Source organism: Nelumbo nucifera, chromosome 4, assembly GCF_055504915.1.
Source record: "Nelumbo nucifera cultivar China Antique chromosome 4, China Antique-T2T, whole genome shotgun sequence".
NCBI lineage: Eukaryota > Viridiplantae > Streptophyta > Magnoliopsida > Proteales > Nelumbonaceae > Nelumbo > Nelumbo nucifera.
The window spans coordinates 36,526,579-36,540,736 of record NC_142652.1 but is presented as its reverse complement, the minus strand read 5'-3'; the positions used below and the strand labels follow the sequence as shown (position 1 = coordinate 36,540,736).

The window sequence follows — 14,158 nt, the reverse complement described above, 5'->3', positions numbered from 1 at the left end:
TTTGGTAAGAATAACAACACAACCTTGAAAACTCTGATCTTGATCTGATTACAAGAATATTCACAACCTTGAAGCAATAATAATAATAACTGCAAATTACAAATATAAGAAGAAAATAAAGAAAACCCCGATAACATATACAAAAACCACACAAGCACTGTTTCTCAACGTAAACCTGCCAAAAGGTTAGCTGACTTTAACATTTCTTGCTACTTCTAAGTACAGGGACAACGGTCAAGTCAGAAGCAGGCCGACTTCATTCGATTTTCCAATTTTTTCCCTCTTCCAACTCACTGATCGCAGGATCATCGGCATGCTGGTTATATAATCTTAGAATCAATCATAAAACAAAATAAAAAGGAAAAAACAAGGGGAATGGAGGAACAAGGCCTATGCGGATTACTCCGTGATGCTCAGCCTCAGCACTGTTATTGGATGTTACGCATCAGCCCACTTCGTGATATGTTTCTGCACAGATCAATTGCTTATTCACACAAGGAAAAACCCCATAATTATGCATAAGAACAAGCAGAAAATTTTTAGAAGGCATTGTTCCACATTTAATTGTTCGTGTTTGTTCCATGACTGTTATGGTTACCAAGAATCCTGCACTTCACTTTCATCTAAATGCATTGAAAATTTATTAAATGAAAAACTGCATAAGGCAAAGTAACTTGTTAAATTTCTCAAATTGTTCTGTACCCATCCTAGTTTGGAAATTAGAATGGCACTTATCTGCAAATGATATCTGATAATACCTTGGGACCACCCATCTTAGTTATTTAAAGTTTATTTTAGAGTTTTAAGTCCTTATGTGAGTCTCCTAAAGTGTTTGTTAGGTTTGCCTTAGTTCTGAAGAAGTTTGGAGTTGTTTTGGCTCCACAGTTTTTAAGGCGCCAAGGCAAGGCTAGGCGATAGGGGGGTGCCTGGTTGCCTAGTCGCCTAGGCGATGGATTATTTTTTTTTATGTAGAAAACATAGATCCTATGGCAGTTCCCTAGGTACCATAACCATATTCCCTAAATAATTATTCATAATTTTCATAAGAAAAGTTAAGAGTTCATGTTAAAGTATAGAAAATCAACATATTCATGAGAAGAAAAAGAATGAAAAGAAAATTGAAAAAATATAGGGGCTGAACACTTATTTTTGTTATAGTAGTAGTAGTACTAGTAGAAAATGTGTTGATTAAACAAAATTTTATGTTCTTCCTTGTAGGTTCAGGTTTTAAAGTCTCTAGGGTTCAACACAGCATTTAGCAATGTTTGTATTGATTAAACCCTAGCAAATAAGAAAATAATAAAAAGAAATTAGTAATATAAACACACAAAATGAATATTTTAGTTTAATAGTGTCTATTTTATAATTATAATGTCAACAAAAAAAGAATAAAAAAAGTATTTATAATACATAGTACAAAACTGCTTGGCGATTAGGCAAAGTGAGCCTCAAAGGTGCCTTGTCGCCTAGGCATCACCTAGGCGCCCGCCTAGGCATCACCTTGACAGCTATGTTTGGCTCACTTTTCTCTGGTCCAATTTGGAGTCTATAAAAGAATATCCAAAGCCCTATGTTGAGTTTATAAATATAGTCATTGTAAAGATGGGAAATAATATAATAAGAAGTTTGTTTGATGTTACTTATGGGTAAAACTGTATCTTCTGATACAGCACGGTTAAACCCAAGCATGCAACTTGAGAATGGTTGGACGAGAAAGTCTATGATGCCAGAAAGACATGATATGTCACAAGCAGTAGACTGTGACTTCGTGACTGGTTTTTTGATTGTAGAAGATGGGCTAGTTACCATCGTCGGTGGGGGAAAAACCTCCTTCTTCTTCCCTATCTTGACCAAGTTGTAGATAGCGGGTTACTTCGAGGAAATCCAGAACTCCTAATTCAGATATTTTGAGATGCGCAAGTGTTTCATTTAACTTTCACTGGAAATTTAAAGGATTACAATAATGGTGAAAAAATTGGAGAGTGAACAACTACATGGAGAGGGTAACGGTTACGTGGAGAGTCATCTCCTTATTTACAACTAATAGAGCTAGTCTAAGGGAAATGCACGTAACAAACTAACAGCTGGCATAAAGACTATAACGACTAAATAAAGGTAACGTCTTCTCAAGTTGAACAGATTCCTTGCATGCGTCATGTGCAAGTGTCAACCCACTGGTTGGGCCAGTTAGACCTTTGGTGTCGTGACATGATACCAAAAAGGCTTTGACCAATCACAACCCCCCCCCCCCATGAATTTTGATGCAAAACTCACATGATCAGTTTACCACTTATGATGCCAGTTGATTGGTTGTAAGTTTTCCCAGTATCATGTCTTTCTGGCATCATAGTCAAACCCTGGTTGGACATTTGAATAAGATTTTAGAAGAGAGTAGGCTGAGCCACAGCCTTGAATCAGTCTTTGGCATCTCACCTTAGAGGAGTCAAACCAATCAGTTAGAGGAGTCACACCATCAAGGCACAAAGTGCTCCCAGGAAATGGTTCAATTCATTCACTGCTGAAAACAGATTAGTACATCCCATAATCTAGGCAAGCTTTCTTGATAGTGAAGAAAACTAGCATTAAAACTTAATTACTAATTCTCCTAGAAAACTGCAGCTTTAACTCCCCACACATTTCTTAATGACTAGGACTTCTCAATCTTCAACATTCATTGATTTTGCAATAAACCCCAACACCAAGGTTCATTGATTTGGCATTAATTCCTAATTCATGTGTCTGCAAACCATGGATCTGAATTTTGGGTATGGGTATAGGCTAGAGGCATGGATTTGGAAATACGTAATGGGTATGGATAATAGACATTGAGTTTAGGTATGGGTAAAGGTATATGGATGTGGTTTTCGATATAGGTGCAGACATATACATAGGTATGGACCTAAATATAGGTTAGGTCTTGGCTATAAGCTTGGGCTTTGGTATGTGTTTGAATTTCTTTTTTTTTTTTTTTTTTGAAAAAGGTAAAGTAATGTATTAGACAGCAAAAAGTATGAAGATATACAATCAGCCCGCTTCCCTGTACAATGAGAAACTGTACTAAAGGAAACCCCTGAAACTCAAAAAACACAGACAAAAAACTATCCAAAAATAATCTCTTTGTCGACAAAAGGACTTGTATGTCTAGATTTGAAAAGCGACTGAAAACAGCATGCCCATAATATTTTTAAGAACTTCCTCTTTTGAATTTTGGCGACCTTCAAAAATTCTCTGGTTCCTTTCACTCCAAACTGCCTGGAACACAGCTGCAGGAATAGTGTTCCAAGCAACTCTTCCAGCCTTGCTTAGACCCTTTAGCCACCAAGAAAACAGATAACTCTTCACACCAGATGGAAAACACACCTTCACCCCAAACAGGTCCAGAATTCTCCCCCCAAATCCAGTGGGTGTTTGAATTTCTTTTCTTCTTGCAACTGTAAACTTTCAGCCTATCAAATCCAACATCACTGCAAATGGTATCTCATAATCCCTTGGAAGCACCCATCTAAGGTATTTGAAGTTGTTTTTGGAGTTGAATCCTTATTTGAGTTGGAAGCACCTATCCAGTTGGGAGTTGTTTTGGCTCACTTTTCCCTGATCCAATTAGTAGTCTATAGAGGAAGATCCAAGCCCTTATGTTTGAGTTTATAAATATGGTAATTGTAAAAATGAGAATTAATAGAATAAGAAATTCGTTTTAAGTTACTTATAGATAAGATTGTGAACTTGCTTCTCTCCTTTTCTATCTCTAAATATGTAATTTATTCTCTTTCCCCTGATCCAATTAGTAGTCTATAGAGGAAGATCCAAGCCCTTATGTTTGAGTTTATAAATATGGTAATTGTAAAAATGAGAATTAATAGAATAAGAAGTTCGTTTTAAGTTACTTATAGATAAGATTGTGAACTTGCTTCTCTCCTTTTCTATCTCTAAATATGTAATTTATTCTCTTTCTCCTCATTCTCTATTCTACTTTAGATATTAAACTCTTTCACAATTTAAATTCTTAATTCCCATTCCTTAGCCACCACATACACCTCTGTAGAACCTTTCTCCTTCTCATCCAATATATGAAGCTTACATCCTGATGCTTTCCCCAAGACAATGCTCAAGAAAATTGCCTTGAAGCTCATGTTGGAAAGTAAAAAAGTAGATCCTTCATACTTTGACATGCCTATAATGTGTGTCTGTATTTACATCTATGTTTAAACATATTTAAAGCCATTTTGAGGCATATTACTTAAACGTATTTTTTTTTTTATAAATGAGTGGTACTTTATTAAGCATAGAATAGAAAAAGTGTACAATCAGCCTAAAAGGAGGCTCGAGATGTTACCCCCCATTAGAGTTAAACAATTAAGCATATTATTTAACATTTAGAGCCTATTAATAGTTATTAAATGATTTGTAAGAATGTGTATGCTTTCCCTGAAGCTCTAATATACTCAACTCTGTTTTTACAATTTTTTTTTTTGGATTATCAACAGTAAGAACTAAGAAACATATTGTACTCAATGTAAAATCAGATCAGCATGCTTCCAAAGTTAGACAGCAGGGATAGTATGATATCAAAACTACTTTTCTCTCTGTTTGTTGCCCTCTGGTTCCTATTTTCTTCTCCTAAACACAGAAGGGGAGGACATTGTAGAGATGCACATGGCCAGTGATTTTGTAGTGTCAGATGAGGAGAAAGGTCTTACTTTGACATCCAGTGGATAAAAAGGAAAATAAAATAAAGAATTGGAATTATAAAAGAAAGAAGTTTAGATTCATATAGAGGAGAAAGAAGAAAAAAAGAGAAAAATTGCACCTTTAGAGAGAGAGAGATCACATTAATACCAGGAGGTAGCTTCAAAAGAAACTTTTTATTTCACCACTTTTCTTGAGCTTCATAGAGCACTTGAATCAACTCTAAAATTCCAGTTACAATGAATATTTAAGGATTGGTATCTCCCTTACAGATTCCAAACTGAACAAGGAAACCAACCCAAAACAACCTTTAACTACTTCAAAACTAAGGCAACCCAACAGCTACACCAAGGGAACACTCAAATATAGACACTGGCTCCTAAAAACTTTAATAACCCATTACCAATCCTGCTAAAACTAAACAAACCATAAACAACTCCAAGGTAGACCTTAAAAAGTAAAAAATATTAAAATCCCGTAAAACACTGATACTCTATTGGTAAAATGATTATAATTTGCTCAAAACATGTTGGATTCACAAGATCTTTGTTGGATAAATTACTCGAGAACCTATCAAATGACACTAGAATTTCACAAAAGAAACAGTGGTGTGATTACACCCACCTTTCAAAATGCTAAAGAAAGAACTTCAACAAAATATTTTAAACTAATTTGACCCTCCAAGACAATTACCCCTATTTCTAAGACACCAACAAACTAGATAATAACTCTTAAAAAATTAAAAACTAAAATATAAGGGAAAAAAAATCACCCAGGTCTTTAAAATTATCACTGGTTTAAAAATAACTAGAAACTTGATTTCATCTACAGTTCTTTTTTTTTCTTTGACAAGTGATTTCTTCTACTGTTTCTTTCCTTGCTTCCATGCTTGCACCATCCATCTACATACTTCCAGTTTTGCAAGGGTTAAAGTTGGTTTGTAATTGAGGCTTGAATTATTTAATTATTTAAAGTAATTGTAGTATACCGACTGGATGACTATCAGCTGCTTCAGAAAAGTCTCTGGCACCAAAACAGAGAATCTAAGCATTGTCTTCAATATTCAACAGCTAGTTCAGGTAATTACTCAGATCAGTCAATTCACTCGTTGACTCGCTAGAAAGGTAAGGTATAGAAAGATCTGAACTTGTGTCGAGGGCTCCACAGCTAGAGGTGGTAATTGTAATTTTATTGATGACATGATGTTTATATTCATCGTTAATCAGCTAGAAGCTATGAATTTGTTCCTTTCATTCAATGATACAATTTAATAAAGGGTTCTACAGTATCTATTATGAACAAAACTCTTTTTTATCCATGTAATGCTTAAACATAATGACAACCATGCGTTTTTTGCTATTATCTTGTAAAGCAATAAAAAAAACATCTATTCAAATTTCATTAAAAATATGAAAGAGGGCCCTCTCCAGTCTATCAGTCCCTTTCTCTGTGTTGGCAGTTTCCATTTAGGTAGGATTTTATTTTTTTGATTATGTCACAGGTAGAACTGTGTCCAGATGGACAAACCAGTGAACTATCACCTGGAAAGGAAAGTAGGTCCCCCACTAGTCTAGTTTTTAAAAACACTGTTTCAGGAGGTGTGAGTTTGTCATGATTCCAGGAGAAGGTTGGGAACATACACTGGATCTGTGTTAAGCATTTACATTTGTCTATGTATACAAATGCAAACAAGCACATATATAATCAAACCAAATGCAAGCCAACTAAATACTACTGTAACCCTTTTGAAATTCAACAAAGTGCATGCTAGTTGATTAACAGGACAGATGATGGGTTACGTGGTATTTGTAACAACTTCCCAGATTTCAACCTTTCTCTAAACTATCTTGTCGTATTACCTCAGGGTTCAACCATTTTGCAACAAGCACTTGTGACACCATTCCTCTAATATAATTTTTGTAGTACAAAATGACAGGAAAATGATACAGAACATGATTAGCAAAATATTTCAGGAAAAACAAAGTAACCAGGTCAACTGATCAATAAAGCATATAGGAAATATGGAAGTCAAAAATAACATGATGTTTTGGACTCGTTCCAACAACAATCATTTGAAAAACAAAAATTCAATATATCTTACAATTTGAACAACAAAATCCAGACATAAGACATGTAGAAACTAGAAATATCAAATGGATGGATCACATAAATTGTGTGAAAATCAATCATTAAAAGAAAGCCATTAAAATGAAACATTTTACTAAAGTTGCTATCTCAATATGAATTAGGCATAGGGGCATACCATAGAAAAAATGGTTACCACAGTAAGATAGCTGATAAAAAAAAGCAACGATGGGATAGAAGACTTTACTCTAAATACCTTCCAGGAAGCAGTTGAGAACTATTTACAGGACCCTTGGAACTACCAAGTCGCTTAGCCCTATTATCGTGATCTTTTTCAATACGCATCGCAGCTACCTCCTTCTCCATGGCAGCTACTTCCCTTCTCATCTTCTTGGCCTCAACCTCCATTGCTTTGGTCAATGTGTCTACCTTCTTTGCTAACATCTGCACCACAAGCAGTTGCAACCTACAATTAGCATGTGAGTTGAGAGAGAGAGAAAGAGAGAGAGCATTCTATGCCAGACAAAAGACAATAATGGCATTTTCTTTGAGAATAGATAACCGAATGTATATATCACATATGAAGAACAAAAGAAGGTATAAATGAGGACAGAAAGTAAAAGAATATTGACCTCAATTGCATCATCCTTGTCTTTAAGGCTTTGATCTTTTTCATGGCAGGCTTTCCTCAAAGAAATGACCTCTTTTTGTAGCATGTCATATAATAATCCAGAGACAGAATCTTCTGTATCAACAGTTGGGAACTCATTGGGTTTTTCATCTGGATTCCCTTTCCAATCACGGACTGTCTCACTGTCTCTGGTTGTTCTTCCATCAGAAGATTTGCTAGGTTCATTGAGCTTTTCAGCTGCATTCCCTTTCCAATAACGGACTGTCTCACTATCTCTGGTTGTTCCATCAGAAGATTTACTAAGTGAAAAATTTGAACCAGTTCCATTTGAGAGAAGTCTGCCCCTGTCTAGTGACCTTGTCCCTCCATCAAATGATTTTGAAGTTCCTTTGGCATGCTTCAATATTGCAGTGGTACCAGAAGAAATAGAAGACCTCAACTGAGAGGATGCTGTTCTCTTGGATAAAAAGCCATTGGAGGGCAATTTTAAGATATTATCAGCTCCACCCAAGGATTGGCGCCGTGAAGGTCCATTGCTTGAACCTCTCCCTTCTGAACTAGGGCGACTACCTGCATTTGAGGATGCTCTCAAGCTCTCCTCTAGTACTCTGAGGCGCAATTGATATTTTTCCTGCACAGTACAAGAAAGATACACCTCAAAATTTTTGTCAAGACCAGTTGCAAAAAAGACTACTGGCGAGCAAAAGGCAACTATGTCTGCATGACAAAACTATTACTTTCAACTGTGCTTCAGATTTTGCAGTTCTCTCAGCAATGGCAAGTTTATCTCGAAGTTGTTGCATTTCCCCCTGTAACAATAGTTTTTACATACAGAAAAAGGTGTCAAAAACAAAGAAAACCACAAACAAGTTAGTGAAGGACGGAAAGAACAATGAACATTGAACATGGAAAAAAGATAAATGAATCAAAACATTAGTATATGACACATACTTGCAGGAATCTCCGATCTTCAAGCCATTGTTTTACAGGCATCACCTTGTCATTGGAATCTTTCCATTCATTTGCTACCACAACTGCCACCCTATTTGCTGTGACCTTTGCACGGGCCAGTTCCCTGTCCAGGGTTTTTCTCTCCTCCTGTACAACACAAAAACAATCTACTCATAATTGAAGGTACTTCACAGACCACAGATGTAAATATATTTCACTCTATAGTAAATCTGAACACTTCACATTCAAATTGAAAACAAGCACATTACGTTCATCTCCTGAACTTTCCGTTGGTAATCCCTCACAGCATTTGCTGCTGCACCACCAGCAAGAACAGCTTCCTCTAGCTCCCTTACAGTTTGGCTGAGCTTTTCAACCTCTGCAACCTTTTGGCGATGCAGTTTGTCCAAGATCTTATTTTCCTCCTAACATATACCAGAAATGCACTTAAATTACATGATGAGCATTAATTTAAATTGACAAAAAAACTAAAAACGGTTTTGAAGAACACATGACAAATATCATTCCTCATACCTGACAGATTTCAATCTGTTTCATTAACTCTTGATTCTTGTTTTGGAGATCATCAACCATAGAGGCCTTAGCCAAGGCAACCTGAACAGTTCTCTCAGCTTCAAGTAAAGCTGCTTCTTTGGATTTCGTAAGGCGATCTAATGCCTTGTTATCATCCTGCAGCTTAGAAATCTGCAAAATATTATGTATTAGGAGCATCGTTTCCATAATGAAATTGCACCGCATGTCAAACACAAGGACAAAATACCTCCTGCCGAGCAAGCTTGAGCTCTGCCTCCAGTGGTGCAAGAATGGCTTCAATTGGTGGCATGTCATCATCTTTTTGAGCAGCATGAACCCTTCGAAGGGTCGCTTCTGCTGCAAATTGAGCAGCCATAGATGCCTTCTTTTCATCATTGATTTTCTTAATTTCAAGATTCTGCATAGGGATTTTTACCAAATATCAAAGAAAGTGTACAATAATAATAATAATAATAATAATAATAAATACAAGATTTTAAATGCAATACCTTGCTTTCTAGAAGAGATTCAGTTAGTTTGAGCTTCTCTTCCACTTTCGACAATTCTTCAGTGAGCTAAGAATTTACAGCAAAAAATGGCAACAAAAAGTCATTACACAATTTCACATGTTGAAATCACCAAGAATTAAATGAATATACAAAAGGGATTGCAAAATTATACTTGGAAGAAGACTCAAATTCTAGGCAATGACAAATCAAAGCACTTTAATGGTTTTTGGCATGAATAACCAACAAAACATGGAAAACAAAGCCAGTAAACATTCTTACAACACACTGAGGTTGCCCAAGAAAAACTGCTACCAAATTTAAAAGAATGTCCAGATTCTAGAGAACTACATTTCAATGACCTCTCAAAAGATTGACCACTGACAACCAGGAGTTCCTCTTTTTTCTTTTTCTTTTTTTTTTTTTTTTTTTGCTGAAAAAGGCAGGCAATTGAATTAAAGGTAAAAAACCGTGGAAAATGACAGTTGATTGATTGATTCAGTAGAAACAATACAAGTATAGATCGACTAAAGGAAAATGTAAGGAAGATTTTATCCTAAATCTCAGTTTGTTTCTGGGTAAAATAGGCAGAAAAATTCCAATGTCTAAAATTTTTTATTCTATCTCATTTTCCACCTTGTTGACAAATTACGACGAAAGAAATGCAGCCTAAAGAAATTATTAAATAGTTTCACCAGATATAGGAAATCATAGAAATGGAGATGGCTGAAATGAACCATTTAAAACATGTAGAACTAGACACTGCTGAAGAACAAGAATAACAAAAACAATTGGATAGTTTATTCAGAGGGATAATGATCCCAAAGCATCAGTAACTATGTTACTGCCACGAAAAGATAAAAAAGAATCAGCCCAGCACCAACAGAAAATTTTAATTAAAACTAATTATAATAAAACATCAAAATAATTTTTTTATGTTTCAAAAATTAGATGTGAAAGCTAATATGCTGGACAGCACTGAAATAAAAAATCGGAATATAAGAGTTCAAGTAGCACTCCAAATATAAGCTGATAAATGGAGGTATTGATTCATATAAAATTTAAACAATAAAAAAAGGAACTACAGACGAAATAACCTCTTCAACGGCCTTTTCTCTCAGGCGTTCTGACAATTTCAATGCCTTGATCTCCGCCTGAGCCTCCCCTAGTTCTCGATCCTTGTCTGCAAAAAGCAAGTAAAAAAACGACACTCAACACAAAAGCCCCATAAACACAGGAATCGCCCTAAAAACACCTCCAAATCTCCCCAGAAACCACCGGATCAAATCGCATTCCCACCTCTAACTTCATTCTCCAACCGGTTGAGCTCAACCTTAACCGGATCCGACCCGTGCAACAGATTTATAAACTCATCCGCGTCCAAACTCGGCCTCACCGACGTCCGCCTCCTCGACGTCTTCCCTTCCTTAAACGATCCTGAAACCGTCAATGGTGGCGTCGGCACCGACGCTGGCGCCACCTCATTCCCCGCCGAACGGCTATTCCCTCCGCCGACGCCACTCCCGCTGCCACTCAACTCCGAAGCCGTTGTAGCTGATGAAACACCCTCCCCACCCCCTGCAAGATCGGCCATGACAGATCTGAGGCTCTCACATTCGAATGCCACAAAATCCCCAAATCCTCAGCTTCCCGGTTTCCAATTCTAGGGTTTCCCAGCACAATCTCTTCCTTCTCCAAGGATTTCCAGCTCTAGAGATAGAAAGGAGCCGTTGAGTCGTTAGTTGCTTCTCTCTCTTCTCTTCAACAGACAATATAAGAATAGGAAGCTTTCCAGAGAGAGAAGAGAAATGCTTTTATTTTTCTCAGTTTCTCTCTCTAAATTACTACTCTAATCTGCTTACGTCTCTCTAATCTAATGTTTCCAACTTTCCATCTTTTGTTTTTCATTCTTTGTATATAGAGAGAGAGAGAGGGCGCGAATGTGAAAGCGGATGTTTGATTAAAAAACTGGTTTGAAGCAGAGAAGCTTTGCTGTTAAGGAGAGAACACTGCGTGAGAGCTCTAGTGTATTAGTAGTTCCTTGCTATTTTTTTATTAAAAATTATTAAAGTATCAATAAATGTCCTCTATTACTGTAAGCAGTGTGCGTAGTGCTCAAACCCTATGCACATGATGGGAGGATGTGATGCGTAACACACACGAGTGTGCGTTGTCACACGTTTTCTTTTCTTCGTTTCGGGTCGGATCCTTGGCTATTTATCTGGACGACGGGTCGTCTAGTCTCGATGCTGGTCCAATCACAAACGAGTTCGGATCTGTTCCTCTCAGGGCGCGTCTCACAACGATCTCGCACCACGTATCAGCCGTGCATATGGAACATCTCCCATGAATTAAAAATTTACAAATAGGAGATGTTCAAGGTGCAGTTTTGTGAGGAGCAGATTCTATCTCATCACAATATGCCATATCATTCTGATAGCTGACGTGGCGTATTACGATTGACCCAGTATTACAAGTAAAACCGTAGAATCGTAGATGATTATTCGAGCAACATCTCTACCGTACTGAATTTTTATAAGTAGTGTTTGACTGTTTGGTAAATGGTTCGAACTTAAAATATAAATTACGATAAATATTCCAAATGGTCAAATTACAAAAATGCCACTGCCTTTAAAATGTGTACTCAATGAATGAAAGATTGTTTGGGACCATTGCATTTGTATGGATGATGATTCGTTTCGCCGAAAATCAGGATCGCCTGCTCCATCATTGTGCATCATTCGGCGGAGATGGGAGCTGATTGGGCGTTTAAAGTACTTTAGCTTTATTTTTAAATTATTTTCACCATAACAACTGTATGATATCTCAAAAAAAAGAAAGCTGTTGGCTTTTTCAAATTTCAACGTGATACGTCATATTAGTGTTTGGACAAATATCATTTTGATGATTGAAGAAACCCAACACAGAATCATTGTAGCAACATTTTTCTAAAAAATTATTTTCCAAATGCAATTAATTAATCGGTGTTTCCATGAAATGAAAAAACTCAATGAAGTGTATGGTGCCCAGAAGGCCAGAACCTTATGAATGTGCGCCATTTTATCAAAAATGGGATGTGCCCGAATCACTCTCCTTTTGCAATTGCTTATAGCATGGTTTTGAAAATTGGATTGGATCGGACGGTCGAATCAGTTGATTCAAGAATCAATCAGGCAACTAATTCTATTTCATCTAAAAAATTACTCCTAAACCAAAACCATTGATTTGGTCAGTAAGTCATTGACCCAAATGATCGAACTGCCGATCCATTAATCTAGATAACAGTTTTTTATTTTATTTATTTTTTATTTTTTAAGTTAGAATGGTCATCCATCCAAACCAGATGATTAGATCATTTGACCCAAGAACCAATCCCCAAATTGGTTCCATGTTTGGTCTCATTTTAAAACCTTGGCTTATATGGTCCCTTAACTTGCCAATTGTTGGTATGTTGTTTTTGTTTTTAATGACGTAACTAATTACAAAAAAAAAAGAGAAAAATGAAAAAATATATATCCACTAGTACATGGACTCCACCTATATAGGTTGAATTTGGAAAGAATACAAATGCAAATATGTACCGTGTAAATACATACAAAATAATGCAAAATATAAAATTTTGCACTCTACATATTTGTATTTACACTCCTTCCAAACTGAGCATAAAGTCAATAGGTTTGATCCTACATTTTCAATTCATTTTGGAGGGACGCCAGTGACCATCTTAACTACGGGGACATTAACAATTTATACCTTATTTTTTGAGTTTTTTAAAATGTCATTTTTAAAGGATAAATTAATTAAATAATAAAATATTTAACTGTTTAGTAATCAACCTCAACTTCAAATTCATCCATATAGGAATTAATAATGTTTTTTTTTTTTCGCAAAGGGGTTTTGTGATATGAGCTAAAGTTCCTTACCTGAGGGCCCGTTTGGTGTGTCTTTTGCATGGTCTTTTGGCTGTTTACAAGCCGGGAAGACCGAAAATCGGTCTATTTCTATTTGACAAACGGAAGATCTAACTGCCAAAAGACGGGAGGCCAAAAAGATGCGAGAAGCCTATTTTGGGCTGATTTTGGAAAGTTCCAAATGAAGCTTCTAGGGTCTTTTGCGTTTTAATCTCGCAAGAAAAGACGCGGAACAATGCACGGAAAGACATGCATCTACCAAACGGTCTTCGGGCTGCCCAGATCTTATGTCAAAAGCTCGATACGTCTTTTAACTGTCAAAACTACAAGAAGATCTTCTCAAAAAGACTTGTCAAACGGGCCCTGAATTACCTATAAGCTTTGTCTTTTGCTAAACAAAATAATTAAATGATGAAATATTAACGGGAATACATCCAACTACGACTTCACCTGTTTAATTAGGAGACAACAACCTCCTCGAAGAGGCATTCCCTAAGGTTATGTTTGGTTTGAAGAAAAAGGTAAAAAAAGAAAGGAAAGCAAGGGAAACATGTAACAAACTTTTCTAGGTTAATTTCTCTGTCTTTCTCTTTCTTTTCATACCTTTTCCTCTAAACCAAACACAGCCTAAAAGATAAAGCAATAAGCTTTGCACTTCAGCTGTTGCCAAATGGCCTTAAGAGTGGAAACATAATTATTAATATATCACAAAAATATATCATCAAGTTGAAATAATATTCCATTCATATTGGTAAGGGTTCCTTTAATCTTCATGGTTAGATCCAGCCAATGACTGGCCCTAGTCCCAAACATTCCAGACCGGTTTTATGGGCTCATTGACCTTGGATGTAAAG

The 14,158-nt window shown here is 36.3% G+C and overlaps 1 protein-coding gene across 2 annotated transcripts; it reads right to left on the bottom strand.

Moving 5' to 3' along the window:
* Positions 1-11,460, bottom strand: LOC104607420 (microtubule-associated protein 70-2-like). Of its 2 annotated transcripts, none has more exons than XM_010273060.3 (11): positions 10,693-11,460; positions 10,491-10,576; positions 9,397-9,462; positions 9,135-9,305; positions 8,888-9,058; positions 8,623-8,778; positions 8,354-8,500; positions 8,140-8,211; positions 7,404-8,033; positions 7,028-7,215; positions 1-468 (listed from the first exon to the last, which is right to left on the bottom strand). In XM_010273060.3, the coding sequence occupies exons 1-11, from the start codon at positions 10,985-10,987 to the stop codon at positions 429-431; spliced, it is 2,022 nt and encodes a 673-aa protein (XP_010271362.1). In that variant the 5' UTR covers positions 10,988-11,460; the 3' UTR covers positions 1-428. The 2 variants fall into 2 exon arrangements, with proteins under 2 accessions (XP_010271362.1, XP_088759816.1); XM_088903690.1 differs by having other exon boundaries at positions 7,019-7,215; positions 10,693-11,417.
* Between the last annotated feature and the right edge of the window lie 2,698 nt (positions 11,461-14,158).